Source organism: Molossus molossus, unplaced genomic scaffold, assembly GCF_014108415.1.
Source record: "Molossus molossus isolate mMolMol1 unplaced genomic scaffold, mMolMol1.p scaffold_m16_p_11, whole genome shotgun sequence".
Taxonomy (NCBI): domain Eukaryota; kingdom Metazoa; phylum Chordata; class Mammalia; order Chiroptera; family Molossidae; genus Molossus; species Molossus molossus.
In genome coordinates, this window is record NW_023425346.1 from 96,102,195 (window position 1) to 96,120,996 (window position 18,802).

Below are 18,802 nucleotides of genomic sequence, written 5' to 3' on the forward strand. Positions count from 1 at the left end.
AAAGACAGATAAAAGTATTCCTCCAACAGTGTTAGTGGTGACTACTCATCGTGAATGAAGGTGTAAGTCAGTTAACACTGAGAACATCTCAGGTTCACTAGCATGGGGGCTTGACCGGAGCGGGTCTCCTAACCGCACCTTCAGAAGCCTGGCAGTGCTGTGGTTGGCCCGTCTTGTTTCCTCAACGGCGTCTTTGTATTTCCAGATCACGTGATCAGCTACGACCATCACAAGATTGTCCAGTTCATTGTGGTAAGATTCAGGGAACCTTTGAGCTCGAGAAAGCTAAGAAAAGAATGGATAATTTCCTTATAATGTGGCATATGCAATCCTGAGCCTGGAAAAAAAATAAACTGAAAGACTTTATTTTATATCTTGCCAAACAAAGAGTCTCTTTGAAAACTTGAATGCAATAATAAAACACAAGCCCTTTCAGTTTCCAGGTCATAATTTCCATCATTTTCATTTAATGTTTCCTTTTATTTTGGCCAATAACATTTTCATTTAAAGTAAATTATGACATATACTCATTGCAAACTATTAAAACAATGTAACATTTTCTATGACTTCTCGCATCTTTTTATTTCAATTATAGTTGATATACAATATTATATTAGTTTCAGATGTATAGTATAGTGATTGGACATTTATATAACATGAGGTGATTCCCCCCAATAAGTCTAGCACCCTGGCTCCATACATAGTTATTATAATATTATTGACTATATTACCTCTCACATCTTGATTCTCCTCCCTTCCCTTTGAGAAAGTAAATACTATTAATGTTTTAATAAATATTATTCTAGATTTTCTTTGACACAGAGTTCTCTGTTTAGTTAGAAATCAATTACTTTGATTTTTTTTAAACTAGAAATTCCCCAATAGTCAATGATAAAAAATCAATAAATGAATAACTGAATGAATACAAATATTGGCTTGAAATGTCTTCTAGTAAGTAGTGAGTTACAGCTAGTCTTTTAAAAAATTTTATTTCAGCTATACTGAGATGTAACTGACATATAAAATAATGAGATGTTTAAAGTGTAGATCACCATATTTTGATACATACTTACCGTATGAAAGAATTTCCCTCATCCTATTAATTAACACATCTATCACCTTATATATTTATCTTTTTTTTTCATGAGAACATTTAATTTATTCTCTTCGTAAACTTCATCATCAGCCATAATCATCATGTTTTATATTAGGTTCTCAGACCATGCTCAGAGCTGAAAGTTTGTACCAGCCAGTTTTAACTCCATGGTCTCAGCATTTGCCACAGAGGTGCCGGGGGACCTCGGAATCAAAATGGCTTGGTTGTGAGATTACATGTCATACACCGAATAAAACTTGATGGGTCCCTAAAGACCCGCCCTTAGGTCCAGGAATCCATGCCTGTGACCTGAACTCCTGCACGTGAGAGGAAGTCCCAGGCAGCGGAGATTTCCCATCTCTGTCTCTGAATTTACAGCCCCGGTGCATGAGGTAGGTAAGATTCATTCATCTTGGCAAGTTGGCTTTCACATTAGTCTCACATTTTCGTTATAGACAGAAACACGACTGAACCATAGATTTCTAACATTCTGAGTATTCAGCCCTGCAGGCTGCAGGAATAAGAACCATGAAAGACAAGGCGATGCCACCACCATCCGCCCCACTGAAAAAGCAATGGACATACATTGCTAAGGCTTACAGAGTAAATACAAGCGTGACTACTGACGGCATGTTCATTAGCACGAAGTTGGGGTCTGCTGTATTACCAAGGATCTTACCTGAATTTTATTTGTGTCCATCAAGTGCTGTGCCATGGATTTTAGGATAATTGCAAAGAAGAACCAGGAGTGCTGTTGGGAAAAGGCAAGAGAGTAAGAAATTTGTTCCCCTATGGTAAAATAATGACAATTCCGTTCTTTACAACTTGTAATATTCTAACATCTTTATCTTAAAATGTATTCTTTGAGAGTAAATGCATCAGAGCAATAATATATTCTCCACTGTGTTAGGATGATCTTCACCAAAGTTCTCATGGTAAAAGTAAACAGCAGACATTTCAGTTTCTCTGTCATCTCGAAGAATGTTTAGGATAAGATACTGGTTTGCTTGGCATGGCTAATTAAAAAGTAGTCTTATGACACACTTATTCATGGGGTTCTATTTGTTTCACTTATCTAAACAAAACTAAAAATGTTCTCTATTAAAATACATCATAGCAAGTCCACGCCTAACATTTCCAGGGCTAGAAGTAAGATTAAAAATGGAAAGTACATGTCCAAACATCTAAAAGTTCGAAGTCATGCTAACAAAGTTTGATCATCCTACCTTGACAGATGTAGGATGTACAAGTTGGAATGTTGTAGCAGAATGTGGGGACCTGGGGAGAGAAGAACCCTGGCCTACCCCCGCTTGTCACCCAGGGCTCTGCCCTGCACCTGTGGGGCCTGGGACACGTGTGATTATCCAGCCTGCACATGTAAGTGTTGTCCACAAACTAGTCCCTCTCTTCTATGGCAAACTGCTCCCCACTTGCTTCTAGGGTTATACTCAGACACGGAGGTTTTCCCTGAGAAGGATGGACTTGGGAACGAAGTCTAAGTAGGTCCGGAGGGAGTCTGTAAGCCCATGAGGAGGGGTAGCCAGGGATCCTCAAAGATTCAGAAGGGTTGGGAGGGACTCCCAGTGAGCATTTCTCTTGCTACTCTCATCTTTTGCTATGGGGTGGGTTACAGTGGGAAAAGACTAAAGTCTGTGCCAAGAAGCACCCCTTTCCTGGGTCTAAGGGTGATAGTTATCCCAGGTACCAGAAGTATATGTAGTACATGTACAGTTTAAAGAACGCTCCACCCTCTTCCCCTCTCTTTCCCCTCCCTCCACCACAAACAATTCTGAATTTTGTACTAGTCATTCCTTTGCTTAACATCATTTTTTAAAAAAATCCTCACCCTAGTTTATTTTTCTATTTATTTTCAGATAGAGTGGGAGTGAGGGAGGGTGGGAGTGGGGAAGAGAGAAAGAGAGAGAGATCGATGTGAGAGAGACCCATCCACTGGTTGCCTCTCGCACGACCCCGAACAGGGTCAGGATGAACTGCAATCAAGTTACATGCCCTTCACCAGAATTGAACCCATGACTCTTTGGTCCGGGGGCCGACACTCTAACCACTGAGCCAAACTGGCCTGGGCTTAACTTCATAATTTTGCTACCAATATTATACATTGAAGAAATACAGTTTTGTTTGTCACTGAATTTTATATAAACAAAATCATCCTGTATGTATTCTCCTGTGATTGCCTTTTTTATTCAACAGATTCTGTTTGTTTGTTTTTAATTTAATTTTATCTTTATTGATTTTAGAGAGAGAGGAAGGGAGAGGGAGAGAGAGATAGAAACATCAATGAGAGAGAACATTGATTGGCTGCCTCCTGCATGCCCCCCCACTGGGGATTTGGCCCACAACCTGGGCATGTGTCCTGACCAGGAATCGAACTGGAGACCTCTTGGTGCATGGGTTGATGCTCAAACACTGAGCCACACCGGCCAGGCAACAAATTCTGTTTTGAGGTTCACTTATATTGAATCATGAAACTGAGGGTCACTTATGGTTACGACATCACATAGCTAATGAAAATATACTTATCTGCTCTTCTGTTAATGGGCACTTGAATTACATCCAATTTTAGGCTGATACAAACTATGCTGCTCAGAACTTTGGAGTACACAGTGCTAACTCTAGAAGACTGACTGAGACAAGCCTTCAATTCTAAAGAGGCAGCTATGGCTTAATAACAGGGCCACTTCTTAATAAACTTGATATTGGAAATAAAATTCATGTTGTTGGACATATTTAATTAATAAAAGGCACACTGTTAAAATCTGCTTTCCCCCATCTTGTTCAAAATGGTATTTTCAACCATCAAACAGATATTCCAACATTTGTCTATTAATCCACCCCTCAGCACTCTGGCTGCTTCCTCTCTTCACCTTGAGTCCATCAGAACACATCCAATGACACCTTGTGTCTCTGTCCATGTCTGATAACAGAGGAAGCCCGGCCTCCTCTCAGACCCTTTGATCTCTGTATTTTAATTTTCTATTGCATGCCAAGTGCCAAGGATGTGCCTGCCCCGTGGGAGGCACTAAAACACACGTTTGTTGAATGAACTAAATTATATACTCATAAGGCTAATTTAAACAAACTGCTTGGCTCAGAATAATTTGATTTTAGGGAACTCATGTCGATGCTTATTGATCCTGCTTTCTCTTTCTAGCTATTTACTAATCAAATATCCATCTGTAAAGTCATGATAGATAATTAATTAAGCTGGGGACTAAGTTCACTCTTGAGTAATACTTTAGAGTTGTCTTTTCGTAAACTTTTACCATCTCTTCTTTACAGATTTCAACTTTTTGGGATGAAAGAGTGGCTGTTTCTTGGCTTTTTTATTGTCTATATATTCATTAACATATCATTAATTGTTTTATTGGTATATTTCCTCTTACTGTGCCTAATAAACCCAACAAACTTGATTTTTGCTACACTTAGAAGAATTTTTTAGCATTTCAGATAACTCTTGGTGACCTTTATTCTGTCTTTAGGCCAAAGGACTAAATGTAGGTCCATTGTACTTCCTAAGGTGATCTGTTCTGTTGACAGAGACCTCTCTTGCTTAATAGTTTATGTGCTACAGTTGCAATATGAAGCTTAAGCTAGAAACTACGAGAGAAAGGATCTGGGACAGTCAGTGGATCCTATCACCTTCTGGAGGTAAGAACAAACTTCACATTCACAATGAAAGAATTGTCTTTAACTTCCTTACCTTCAGAACATGCTTAATTGTTGCCCAGTCATTTGATTTCAAAAGACCAGTCACATTTTTGGCCAGTTCCTCGTGTATCGTTCTCTCCTTGCATGCCCTGGTCTTGAACACAAACTGAAGAAAAGCCAAAAAAGTGAAATAAGTAAGATGTGTTGAAAAAACAAAGCTTCAAAAATTATGTCTCATGAATAACTCATAACTCAAAATGATCTGCTCATGCCAGATTTTGTCATGAATTACATGAAGGGCCAATGAGAAGAACAGCACACACCTGTTCCTATTTAGGGCTTTGCACAGGTAGGGCCTGGCTCACCTAAGCTCTCCTTGAAACTCTTTTTGCAGAAATCAAAGAAAGAGTCAGAGAGCAATTGAGCAGGTTCACGGAAACACGGAGGGCTTTGACCCACCTACTCAGGACACATTTCCCCTTCTCCTTCCTTCCACTGGTAACAGGTGGCATGGTAGCATTTCTTCATCCTGAAAGGGTAGAGCACCCACTCAAATAGCCAAGTGGGGAAGCAGGTGCCCTCCAAGGCCAGTAGGTGAGCTCCCTACATGCCCAGGGCCTACCATCTCATGCTTAGACACAGCTGTCAAAGGGTCATGAACACTGGCCATCAGTAAGACAACACACTCTGCTCACTTCTTTATTTCTCAAAAGACAGGTTTTGGCATGTACCACTGAGTGCATGTAATGGTATTTTTGTTCAGTATTTCTTCATCTATTTTAAGGATATCAGCATCAATTGTTTTCCATGTATCTTTCTTTCTTTCTTTTTTTTTTTATCCTCATCCGAAGTCATTTTTGTATTTATCTTCAGATAGAGTGGGAGGGAGAGAGGGGGGGAGAGAGAGAGAGAAACATCGACTGGTCGCCACCCACATGACCCCAACTGGGGCCAGGGACAAACTGCAACTGAGGTACTTGCCCTTAGGGGGGGAACCAAACCCAGGACTCTCTGGTCCGCGGGCCGGTGCTCTAACTGCTGAGCCAAACCAGCCAGGGCTGCATGTATCTTTCAAATATAAAATGCTTATGACTGAATTATAATATTTTACTTATGAGCTGGGTTTGCCTCAACTTTCCTTCAGCATATTCACAGCTCAGACTTCATTATAATCGAGAGTGAAGGCAGGCAAGGAACTCAGAGTGCAGGCGCATTCACACCTGGGTCTGCAATTATTTGTTTGAACCTCACAGCTCACCGACAGGTAAGTGTCCCGACGGGGCCTGCCTTCTCCAAGTTCATCCCAGAGGAGAAAGGCAAAGCTAAGAGATGCATAGAACTAGCTAAAATCAAGAGTAATATAATTTTTTGTCCCTTGTGGATTATGACTCATGTGAAGGTAATGTCATAACAGCCTAATACACAGTTATTTAGGCCCAAGGACATCACAACTAGCTCTGAAATATCCTTATTTAAAATTTTTGGCTATGATATGTCAGTGCCACGAATTTCTATAAACCATGGCATTTCATTAGATTAACTTTAGACGTACATTTTTGAAAAAGACATAGTGTATGTATGTGTTTTGAATACCATAGATGGGTGAGTTAGCAGCATTTAGCACCACTGAACTTGAAATGGTGTTTAGTTTGCTTCTGAATAAATATTAATTGCAGTGAATGTCACATCTCTCAAGGACATCAAAGCAGGTATAGGTACCAGCCCATCAGTTTTCACTACTCCTTGTTGTGGAGCTTAATATATATCTAAGTGTTAAATAATAAGCTTCCCAACCAAGGGTAAAAAAGTCAGACTCCTTGGTCAAGGCCAGACTGTCAACCATATCCTACAACAGGAGTGTAATCACAGGGTCACAGAGTTGGATGTTCATCTGGTCCACCCCATCTCACTTCACAGAGGAGAAAGGTGAGGTTCCTATTACTTAATCCTGACTAGAATCTAGGTTCCCACTTGCTAGTTTAGTTTTCTTTCCAGAGTAAAATTCCAGTTGGTTCTATTTGTTAGGCTGTACTTGTTTTAGATTTATGAAAATATGTTATAAAGCATCTTTAGAAATTCTTATCAGCTACAAATTCCACATAGGTGTACATCTGGATTTGAACCCCTTCAGATCAAGTTAAATGAGCAGTCTTCAATATTACAAAACCAAATAATCTCATCAGGATATTTCAGACATCTGGGTTAAAAATAAAGACCAGCCCAGGATGCATTTCCAATACACCACTCCAATGTCACAGACAGAGTCTGAGAGCTGGTTTTAAGGTTCTCATAAGATCTAGACTTGACTGTCACAAGAAGGTCAAAACACCGGTGGGTTCTTAATGTAATTCTCAATGATTCTATTGGAGTAAGGTACATAATACTTGTGTTGAAATGGAGAGGACTTTGTGTAATGTGGACTGGAGAATTTTTTTTGGTCCCATCTGCCTTGGAGAGTAAAATGAAAAATCGAGGAAGGCACTGAAAGAGTGAAATTTCTGTTGAACATAAATTCATCAATGTCCTATAAAAGTAAGCAAAGGCTCCATCTTAAACAGAGAGCAAACTAAAAAGACATTTATAGGTGAATTGGGCTTTCTGCAAATGAAATGTAGATCTTATTGAGTAAAATTAGACCAGAGACAAATGACTGTGAAGTAACGATTTTTGGCATATGGGCTATTTTAAGGAAGGGCACACACATATACATTTGAGAAAACACCTAATATTTCTGGCAGGTAGAAAATATATTGATATAAAAAACCATAATGAAAAAATTTCTCACTGATGATATCTCAGAGTAGTTCACTCCAGAATGAAATTTCTAGTGATTTCCTTTTACAGGAGCTTAAAAAAAAAAACCCACAGAAACAAACAAGTTTCTAGCACAAAAGACCTAAAATTCTTTGCTAGCCACCTTTCTAGACATCTAAAACATATGGGTATATGTCTATCCATATGCATTAATGGAATATATTCTTTTAATTATGAAGGTCTATGTCTCAAAAAGATTTTATCTATGCATAGCAAAAATGAAACTTAGGTCTTCTATGCATCATAAAGTGAACTACAGTACTCTTATTTATCTCTGGATGGGTTCTTTTTTTTTTTCATTCAAGAAGATGACATTCAGGCAGGATCTAGAATGTGCAAACATCATCGCAAGTTCATGGGCATCGATTCACGGCCAACTGGAAATGAGAATATAAACTTGACAAAGGAGAAGCAGTGCACAGTTGATGGAATGTGTAGTGGTTCATGCTGGAGGATAAAGGACTTAACATACCAGAAGCAGGTACAAATATACAGTAACTGGGAAAATGAAATAATGCCTGAGAAAACAATAAGAAAAGCTAAGAAAACATTACAGAAGAAACATAGAGCATTCAACAAACCAACAGGAAAAATCTTCCTTACATTAACGCTGAAATTTCATTTATCGTAATGTTGACTTCTAAAAGACAGTAATTTCCTTCTCTAGCTCAAATGTCTTTGCTTTTTCTCCCCCATGTAAATATTCATTCTCACATGTACGTGTTATTTATACATGTATACATTCAAACAATACATCAAGCCCGTCAATGCAAACAGAAGGAATTCTAAGTAGCTAAGAGGAATGCTTGCTATTACTGTGGGTGGGCACTGTCCAGCCAAATAGAAACACTTCCCACTATTGTAGACAGGAAATGAGACGAGCCACACAGCACTGGGCACATGACCGATGTCCAAGTGGTGATGTCATACCTTAATGTACGACTGGACAGAGTGGTCCAACTGCTCTTCGTGGCACTTGGCGACGATGTCAGTCAGAACCCTGGAAAAACAAAGATGTTCAGTGGCCTTTCCGGAGAAGGCAGGAAAATGGTTTGTGATGGGAGTGCTTGAAAGCTGGGTACTTACTAGTTCATGAATAAATGAGTGTACCAACTTCAGACCCTCTCCCGTCTCCCTTTTCCCTTAACACTGAGTATTTAATATCTATATTACCTGTTATCCATTTCCAGCCTTGAAATCTCTAAGCACTAGATATAAGTAATGGCTATGTCTGCAGTATTGCATTGGAGACTTTTTTCTTTTTTTGCCTGAATTGAATGTACTATTATGGTCTGTGTGTTTGCTGACACTGTCTTCTTGAAAAAGGGATCATTTTGAGTACCTGATTAAAACTTAAGATCCTTAACCATGATTTAATTATCATATTTCTTTTTAAAAGGGCTTCCTTTCAGACCTAGAGGTACTATATGCATATGCTTTTAGAAAAAGTAATTAAGTTAAAAGAGAAATCCTTTTTTCCTCCTTAGTTGGGAGACAGTTCCTATAGCAGTGGTGGTGCGTGTTGATATTTTCACATAACACTTCAGTTGCTCCATATGGGGCTGTAGTGTTTAGGGATATCTCATAATTTCAACAAATCTACCAGCTGAAATACTTAGAAGTCTTGTCAACACAGACCCATGTACCCACGTACTCATGCTGAAAAGAGCATCCATTGAAGACACGGCTGGGGACTTCTAATCTGGGTCTAGAACTGGATGGTTATGGAACTGTTAGAACTACCTTAATTTTACAGAGCTTAAGGGATCTACTTTAAAAACAAGGCTAAAGATTCTCACTCTGAAAAGGCTAATAGTATGTACGCCTGTGAGTTCAGAAGGTACTGGGAACATATCAATGCTGAGAGTAATTTTTTTTTTTCCTGGAATGCTGTGACTAATTTTTTTTAAATGAACATTATGAATATATGATTCAATAATTCATTCAAAACATGATCTCTCTAAAGAGGAAACTGTTACCGCCAAAGTCACTAGACAGACTAGTAATGTTGAAAGGATGTGTAGTATAGACAAATTTAGAGTGAGAATAGTTGAAAAACATAGAATATTTAAAAAAAAAATGAAAATGATCTGGTGGGAATGTGAGGTGGTACGGCCACTGTGGAAAACAAACAATCCAACATTTTCTTAAAAACTACACATGCAGCTCACATACAACCCAGCAGTTATACTGGGCTAATATTACTTTTAGAGAAATGAGAACTTATGTTTACCTCAAATCTACCCCAAACTGGAAACAACCTAGATTCATTCAGCAGGTGAACTGTTAAACACTGTGGTATGGAATTCTACTCAGAAATAAAAATAAAGGAACTATGGATAGATACAACTACCTGGATGACCCTGCAGAGAATTATTCTGAGTGGAAAAAAAAATCCCCAAAGGTTATATACTATTATACTATATGGTTCTATCATCCATCTATCATCTATCTATCTATCTATCTATCTATCTATCTATCTATCTATCATCTATGTATCTATCACCTATCAGTAGATACATCTATAGATATATAGATGAAGAATTGCATATATAAATATATATGTGTATATAAAATTTGTTATTTCTTGAAATAATAAAGTTTTAGAGATGGAGAACAATTACTAGTTGCCAGGGATAAGGGGTGGGGTGGAGATGACAGGGAAGTAGTTGTGATTATAAAGGGGCAACAGGAGGAATCCCTGTGGTGATGGAATGTTCTGTATCCTGAGTCTATCAATGTCAATATCCTGGTAGTGCTACTGTATACTGGTAGTGCTACTGTACTACAGTTTTGCAAGATGTTGCCTTTGGGGTAAATTGGGTAAAGGGATCATGGGATCCCACTGCATTATTTCTTACAACCACATGCAAATCTATATTATTTCAAAATGAAAAGTTTAACTAAACATGAGAAAGAGCAGCTGAAAAAGAGATCTACTATTTTAGTCAAATGACAACAATAGATGATTAGAAGGTAAAAAGTCAAGAGTGAGAACACTTAAATTTGAGACATATGTTCACGTGAAAGGCAAGCATATTCAGTGAGCTGGCAGTTCAGTTATAACCAAAGCTCTGTGTAACCACAGACAACAGAATCTCTTCTCCTAGGGCCGTGTTATGGATACCTGGTTACCGCTGTACATATTTCGTCTTCCTCATTCTGTACCAAAACCTTGAAGAGCTGGTTCAAGATTACAGGCAGAAAACTCATGATTGCATGAATCTTTTCCACATTCAATAAGTTCTGTAGTAAATTGACAGGAAACAAAAGAGAACTGATTAAATTTAAAGTGTATTCTGATGATTTCCCAAACTTGAACATGAATTTGGGAGCTCCCCTGTATCTGGCCTTGGTCTCCTTGCATTTGCACAGTGTGCAGGTATGGGGGTAACATGGCAAGGATGATAATTAAAAAAAAAAAAAACTAATTTCAAATCAATTGGTTTTAATGTCCAATTATTACTTTGAAACATTAACTTTTGTTTGTTCATTAATCCACAGACAGAAACTATTCAGGAATTGTGAAATAAAATCATCGACTCTCTGAATTGATAAGGCATTTAAGATTCTTCAATGATGATTACCTCTTAGTTTGTTATTCAGTGAAAATTGCAAAGGTCCCTCTTGCCCATCTCTCCCCCGAAGAGCATGGAAATGATGCGCATGCCACGTTACCTTACAAGAGCGGATGAAATTCGAGGTAGGTGACTGAGACATATCTTTCTCTCTTTTTTGGCACTCTCGGAAAAATGCATTCACATACGGGTCCTGAAACAGCAAAAACAGAAGTGTTCATTTTTGATGACACGTTAGCTGTGTGGCAATCCCGGTAAAGGGAGGCACAGGGCTGGAGGGGCCTCGGGCATTTGAAAACTAAGGTCACTCAAGTTCTCACTTTGATCACCACCATACCCTTGGATAGAGAGATTTTGTTATCATTTTCCTGATGAGAAAAGAGAAATGCTGGGGTGAAGTGCCTTGTCCCGGGTCACCACGCTAGAAATTGACTGAGGTAGTTCCCAAATGCAGTTCTGCTGACGTCACAGCCTTCCCCTTGGGCCAGGCCTTGGGAATTAGACTTAATGTTGAGATCCACAGTCTTTATTTTTAACATTTTACATTTCTAACACTTGGGTGTTGTCAGTGGAAGCAAACCATCTTCCAAGGACCGTGTCATCTTGATAAATACACTCTGATATTTTGGTGCCTGGAATTCTATGACCTAGGATGTTCTATCTCCCCTGGGAGAGGCCTATAATGATGCCGCCAACATTCTTCCTTTTCAATCACCAGCTCTTCTGACGCCCTGTGAAACAGTGAGTCTCCTCCCGCAAATATAGAGGACACTTTATGATTCCATGTGTTGGAGAAGATACTGACCTTTCAGACATCATGCTCACCTGAGTATTCACTGTTGACACAAGAAATGTTGATACTTTGAAAAGTGGTTTGCCACCATCCACCCATTTCATGTCACTCCCACCATGCTGCAACAAAGAGTTTGTTACCGTCACCGTGGCAGTTTGAGAAAACAGCAGGTACACAGGTTATTTAGTGTATGTGAAATTGCCATCTTGATCCATAAATCTTACATTACTATAGAGATAGAACATAAAAGATGCAAACACATCTGGCAATATTGGTGAAGGAGACCAATATGGTATCAGGGAATCACTGCTAATAGATCATTTCTACTGGCCATAAAGCAAACAAGATATTTACGATATTGTAGGTGCACTTGGTTCACAATTACAATGGATGCCTAACCACAGGTTGGGTTAGTTTCAACAGCAGTAAGAAGATAACCTCATGCCATTTAGCTCATGTATTTTTTTCTCTTAAATTATACATCCTTCAATACCTTTCCACTTGCAGAATCTTGAAAGCTTAAGTAATTAGGAGGCAGGCTTGTAGCTACTGGGATATTGTACTCTTGAGAAGCTATCTGATCATGTTTCATCAGAGGAAGCCACGCATAGCCAACTGTGCAGAGAAACAACAAAGAGAAAACGTCTGAGTACACACCTCTATGGTGAGGAGAAAAAATAGTTATTTATCATTCACGAATACAAAACTTCACCAAAACAACTGAATAAATCAGAGTGTTTAAAATACTCTCCAATTCGAGTCCAACAGAGGACACGCAAAGCTATCTCAGATTGCTTCCGGTCAGCACCTGGTGTTTCCAGAGCCTCCTTCTTTTTGGTGTTCGCTTTCGCATTTATGTCACAGGTGACATGATAAAAAGAAAACAGAATGTGGTGCTTCTCATGGAGTTTTGTTGGTAGCTCAATTTTCACCTACAATGACAGAGATAATAGCTAGAATGAGATTAAAATCATTTGCCCAGGGTCAGAGCAAGACAAAATTCTTTGAAAAGTTCTTCAACTGAAATCTAGGTCGACGTTCACTAGTTAGTGTCAGAAGTAATGACTTAACTCTCAATCAGTTCCCATCCTGCTAGCAGTAATGTGTTAAGATGTTGATATTTTTACTTTTTTATTGTGGTGGATGATGATAATTTAGAATACCTAGTATGTCTCATTAGATAATTTATGTACTAGCATGGATTAAACACACACACACGGACATACGTGTAGAATGTAAACAAGGCACAAACTGAGGCCCTATGGTCAAGGGACACAAAATGAGAGAACAGTAATTCTTTGCCCCCCAATGGGTGTGCATGGACTAGGTGCACGAGCCTCTCTTGGGAGCTCATTAGAAATGAAGAGTCTTAGATACGATCCCAGCCATATGGAGCCAGAATCTGAGTAAGATCCCCAGGCAATCACAAGCTCATTGCTGAGAAACGTGGCAATAATAAATGATATAACTTAAGCATTCGGTTATCACTTTTAAAAAATAACAAAAATGTAGGTTGTATATTGTATAAAATGCATATTGTGGTAACTAAGTGACAAGTCATTTTATGAAGAGGTCACACTGTAGATATCATGCTTCTGAATAAACATAAAACAAAATTGATGTAGGTTAAGAATGCACTTAATGAAGAGCATACGCCATATTTCTGGAAAGAAGTGTTTTGAAACACTATATATTTTATCGTGCTTTGGAGTTTCCAAACCTCTGTCATACACATTCCATTTACTCCCCCAATAGCCTCGTGAGTAGGGTGACAGAGAGGTAGGAGCCAAGGTGAGACAGATTAGTGAGTGGGCTTTGAGTCACTGAGATTATGGCCTCGTCAGTAACAGGATCTTCCAGGACCAGGGCCCACATCTTCTGATCATCACGTCACACTGGGATCCCAGGGTCCCATGTAGGTAAACTGCATTCCATTCAACATCAGCAACTAAGTCTTTCCACAATAGTCAGATCAAGCAATAAGGTGATAGAGAGCCACGCAAATTATTCACCAGCTTATTTAACAGACTCTCTGTGTGTCTATGTATGTATCTAATTGCTTTGACATTGTTCAGGAAAGAATGTGATACACTGATTAACGAAGTGTTGTCCCTGGAACTACTAGGAGCATCACATCACCTGGCAACTTGTTAGAAATGCAAATTCCCAGGTCCTACTCTAGATATATGGCATCTAAAAATCTGGGGTAGCTTCCAATAATCTGTGTTTTAACAAGCCTTCCAGGTGATTCTGACACATGATAAAGTTTGAGAAGTCTTGACTTGTAATGGTTTGCAAGCTTACATCGTCTTTATATACCAGCATGCTCCTGGTTAAAAAAAAGCCAGAATACAGTTCAAAATATACAATGATTAACAATGCAATAGAATGAAATTTTCTCTTTTAACCCATGGAATAGGAGAGACTTGAGCATTGTCCAGGGCAGGTCTTGTTCCATGCCTAAGGTCACTCAAGTTCACACAGGTTATGAGCAATAGTGCAGGCTCATACTCTACGTATTCCTTTGTTCTTTTCATTATGATATGGAATGGACTGGTAAAAGCTATCTAACACAATCTTCATTATAGTGACCAGAGAAGTAAAATAAACTAAATTATTTTCCCTTGAAAAGAATGATACCAGCCCAGCTGGTGTGGCTCAGTGGTTGAGTGTCAACCCATGCACCAAGAGGTTGCCGGTTCAATTCCTGGTCAGGGCACATGCCCAGGTTGTGGGCCTGATACCCAGTGGGGGGCATGCAGGAGGCAGCCAATGGATGTTCTCTCTCATTGATGTTTCTCTCTCTCTCTCTCTCTAAAATCAATAAAGAAAAAAAAAAAGAATGATAACAAAAAAGTCACATTTTTAAAAGACAATTCTGGGCCGAACTAATGGAATTTGCAACATGCTTTTGGAGTAATGGTCAATTAACGTAACGTCTAAATCTTGGTTAAGCCAACGTCTGCCGAGGCGTGTCCTCAGCCTGAGGTGTGGTCTGGGTGACTATCGCTGTGCGTTACCTGGCCCACTTACAGAGTTTCAGGAGCAGCTGGGACAGTGGAGGCCCAGCCCTTACCTCGTCTGAGAAATCCGGATTCTGGGAATGGTGCAGAACTGCTGTGTAGGCGGCTGTGGTGAAGAGGGGCCCTCCAGGTTTTCCATAAATACACTGTTTAAAAAGTTACGAGTCGCATAATTATGAGTGTCTGAAATGAACCTTGAGCACATAAAAGGCCACAACTCTTCAGATAGCAATCCCGGGACCAAGATGAATTTTGTAATAACTTGCCAGGCTTAGCTGACATCTAATTAACCTCAAACTCCTTGGACCTGCTGCCCTGTATTGATTATACAATGGGGTGCTGCCGAAGAAGAGTCTGAAGGCTTTAATTCATCACGTAGATAGTACATGGACACTGAACACCCACATCAGATCACGGCCTAACTTCTGATTACTAGGAGATAAGATCTGATTCCTGCAGGTATCCAGCACCGGCCTGAAGTTTGAGACAATCAGCAGGGTGACCACAAGGCTTGGTTGGACCCTTGACATGCCAGCCGCCACCCAAGAATGGGGAGCAGGAAGGAGAGAGCTGATTCCAGGCTCCACCACACTGCATTCCCGTGGTATCCCAGCCCCTAATCGGGCCAGGGGATGTGACGTGGCACTTCCGAGTCATGCGGTCTGAAAGCTCCTGTAGCCTTTCCCTGGCCGGTTTGGCTCAGCGGTTAGAGCACTGGCCCTCAGACCAAAGAGTAGTGGGTTCAATTCCAGTCAAGGGCACGTACCTTGGTTGCATTTTGATCCCCGGTCTTGGTTGGGGTTGTGCAAGAGGCAACCAATCAATGTGTCTCTCTCGCAGAAATATTTCTCTCTCTCTCTCTCTCTCTCTCCCCCCCCCCACTCTCTCCCAAAGTCACTCCCACTCTATCAGAAAATCAATGGAAAAACACCCTTGGGTGAGGGTTAAAAAATAAATAAATAAACACCCCTGTAGCCAAGGGCTCAGGCTGCTTCTCCTGGTGTCTGCCGAATCCGTGCGGAGCTGCAGAGTGCAGTGCCCCGGGGACCACACCCGCCACTGTCCCTCCCGCCCAGCGGTTTCCGCAGGGCTCCGCTCTCACAGGCCTGGGGGGCTGCCCTCTGGTCACTGCCTTCGTGTGTCTGGCAACTCCACTGCGCTCCATTTCTTCTCTCTCCCGATGCTAATGCTATTGTGGAACGGAGAATCTGTGCTCGAGATTATTTTAAAGAAGTCTCTTTGCTGCGTGATTCATTCGATCGCTCACATTGATTACTGTTCTTCTGAATAATGCTACAGACCTTCTCACCACAGAGAACTCAATTGGCAGCTGACAGAGGGCTCTCAGAGACGATCTCAGATAATTGTGGGGCTTAGTTAGCAATGGCTTTTGTCCTTTACTATCTCATTCCTCCAATTCACTGAAACTGGGAAGACGTGGCCACCTGCCAACTAGAGACAATTTTTCTCTCTATTTTTATAGGCTATTTTATGTCTGAAGCCCCTAAAATAAAAGCAGTTTATATCAAATATGAACTCTGAAAAATGCCATCCAGGTGCAGCTTTATAGGTTAAAACAGCACAGTTCATACAAAGCTCCTAGTTTTATTGATCTAATGAAATCACACGACCAACAAGTTGGACCCAAGTCCCAGGGCCATTCCCCAGCTCCTCAGGCCTCACGCACCCCCTTAGACACGAGCATCCCACCGCCCACTGTCGGGGGCCAGTGTGCAGCGGCCCCTGCACGGGCCACACGGAGAGCAGCTGGAGTGGTCTTTCTAATCCAGCTGAATCGAGAGGCAGGCTCATCTTTGAAACCGGCAAAGTCTTCTTTCTAGGGCGAACCTTTGCATTTACTCCAACTAGAATGGTTTCCTATTTACTACCCCATGCAAAGCTAAGCAGAGCCACGGGCCTGGCATCTCTCATAGCTCTAGTTAATGATGGCCATTCAGTCAGGTACATCTTAGGAAACAAACACAAATGTGTTGAATTGCTCTTTCAACCACACTCACATAAAAACCCCTGCGTGGTAGAGAGAATCTACGCACCCGCCCACCCCCTTTAATGTCACGTGCCCGGGCGGACTTGGCCTACCTTCACAGGCTTGGCACCTTCTTCGTCAGAATTTTTGAATTCAACGCACACGGTTATATTTCGTGCCTGAAATTACAGAGAGGGAAAATGGAAATTGGAACGGCCTGTAATATAACACCAAAAAAACAATCCAAGTGCCTAAAATAAGTAACTTCTAATTAAATCCGAAAGGTGTACAATACCCAATACTTTCTGGTGACACCCACAGTGCTCAGACATAGCAGAAGGATTTGGAAAGATTATTTAAAAGGGAAGAAAAAAAAACTCATAGCAAAAGGGGACAGGTATGCTATTTTCAGAGTATCTCGAGAAACTAAAAAAATCCTAGAACAACATTATTTAGGGCTGATTTAGAAAGGTTCTTAATATGTCACATAACTGTGTATCCTGAAGCACTTTTAAGGGGAAACTCATCATTGTCCTTTATTAAGCTTTTTCTTCAAGTCATTTTCTCTTGCCAAGTGATGAACTATAGTAATTTATATTAATGCTCAAGAAACCATCTTAACGTGGTCTAAAGAGAGTGAAGAGAGAGGATGATACTTCAGAAACATATGATACCTTGTTGAAACATTTCTGGCTGTCATACTTGAGGTGCTTGGGATAAATGTAAATTTGGTTTTTGTATACTCTGTAAGGACGGCAATACTTTGTTGAGTCGTAAACAAACTCTTCCACCTCCACCGTGGGCTCTGGTGGAGCCGTCACATTGAAAGGCTTGACAGGGATAAAGGACGACGTGACACAGTCTTTAAAAATCAGAAAATGAGAGTGTGTCATTTAACGTGATTTTTTAAAAAGTGAACAATACTTAACCTATTTCAAAATCAATCCACTCAAAACAGAAACGCCATTCTATTACACCCATTGACATTCAATTATGCTGGCATGAAAAATTTGTACAAATGAGGCATGCTAGACAATCAAGCTGTATACTTAATACCAAAGCTGATGTGGTAAAAACTGGTAAATCTTTTGGATGGATTTATAATTCTTTTTACATTAAGCTTGATATAAAAAGTAAATTTTAGCCACTGATCCTTTGAGTGCACTCACCAGGTTTTATAACATAAGGATCAACTCCTTGCCCTTTAGTATAACACTACACGAACAGTGCAGATATAAATATATGTCAGAACAAAACTGTGTTCAAGTGGGCCTGTTACTGACAGTGTCAAATGAATTAACAGCATTTTTTCCCTATGGAGTGATTTCAGGACACAGGCCTGAAACCCCTCTGCAATATTAGATACTATATTTATTTTATTTTTTCTCTTCAGTTTTTATAATATTTTAAAATTTAACTTTGTAGGTACAGCCTGAAAAATAAAAGACCATAAATACAAATAAAAACATCTGTCACTGAAGAGTTTGGAGCTGGAGCTGTGACACTGACACAGCAAGACTTTCTACCTTCCTTGATCCCATCTGGAATCGTCCTGTGATCGAAAAATCAAAATTAGCGGAACATGCCTGGGGGATCAGATTACAGGTTTGTGGTTTTTAATCAATCATAATATTTTTATTATTTGTTCAGATTTCTCTAATGCCCCATAGTCCTTACATAGAGAGCGTTCTCGCTCCCTCTCGCGTTATTTCTCTTTCCCGCAGGTAGTGGAAGCCACGCCCACAGGTCAGGGAGAGGAAATGGCTCGGTGTGTCCTCTGCTCTTTACACCAATCGATGTAAAAGTGATTTGGAGCCTGGCTTAAGTTAGAATCCTCATTTT

The 18,802-nt window shown here is 40.1% G+C and overlaps 1 protein-coding gene across 7 annotated transcripts in view; it reads right to left on the reverse strand.

Annotated features, from left to right (window-relative positions):
- DOCK10 (dedicator of cytokinesis 10) overlaps positions 1-18,802 on the reverse strand; it is a 241,489-nt gene that overhangs the window by 47,406 nt on the left and 175,281 nt on the right. For all 7 annotated transcript variants that reach the window (XM_036253285.1, XM_036253284.1, XM_036253282.1 and 4 more), the window contains 12 exons: positions 17,635-17,822; positions 17,074-17,139; positions 15,027-15,119; positions 12,759-12,882; positions 12,444-12,565; positions 11,983-12,069; positions 11,258-11,350; positions 10,707-10,825; positions 8,510-8,579; positions 4,818-4,931; positions 1,776-1,847; positions 139-285 (listed from right to left, as the gene is read on the reverse strand). In XM_036253285.1, coding sequence (XP_036109178.1) covers positions 139-285; positions 1,776-1,847; positions 4,818-4,931; positions 8,510-8,579; positions 10,707-10,825; positions 11,258-11,350; positions 11,983-12,069; positions 12,444-12,565; positions 12,759-12,882; positions 15,027-15,119; positions 17,074-17,139; positions 17,635-17,822 — 1,295 coding nt within the window. The remainder of the gene's footprint in view (positions 1-138; positions 286-1,775; positions 1,848-4,817; positions 4,932-8,509; positions 8,580-10,706; positions 10,826-11,257; positions 11,351-11,982; positions 12,070-12,443; positions 12,566-12,758; positions 12,883-15,026; positions 15,120-17,073; positions 17,140-17,634; positions 17,823-18,802) is intronic.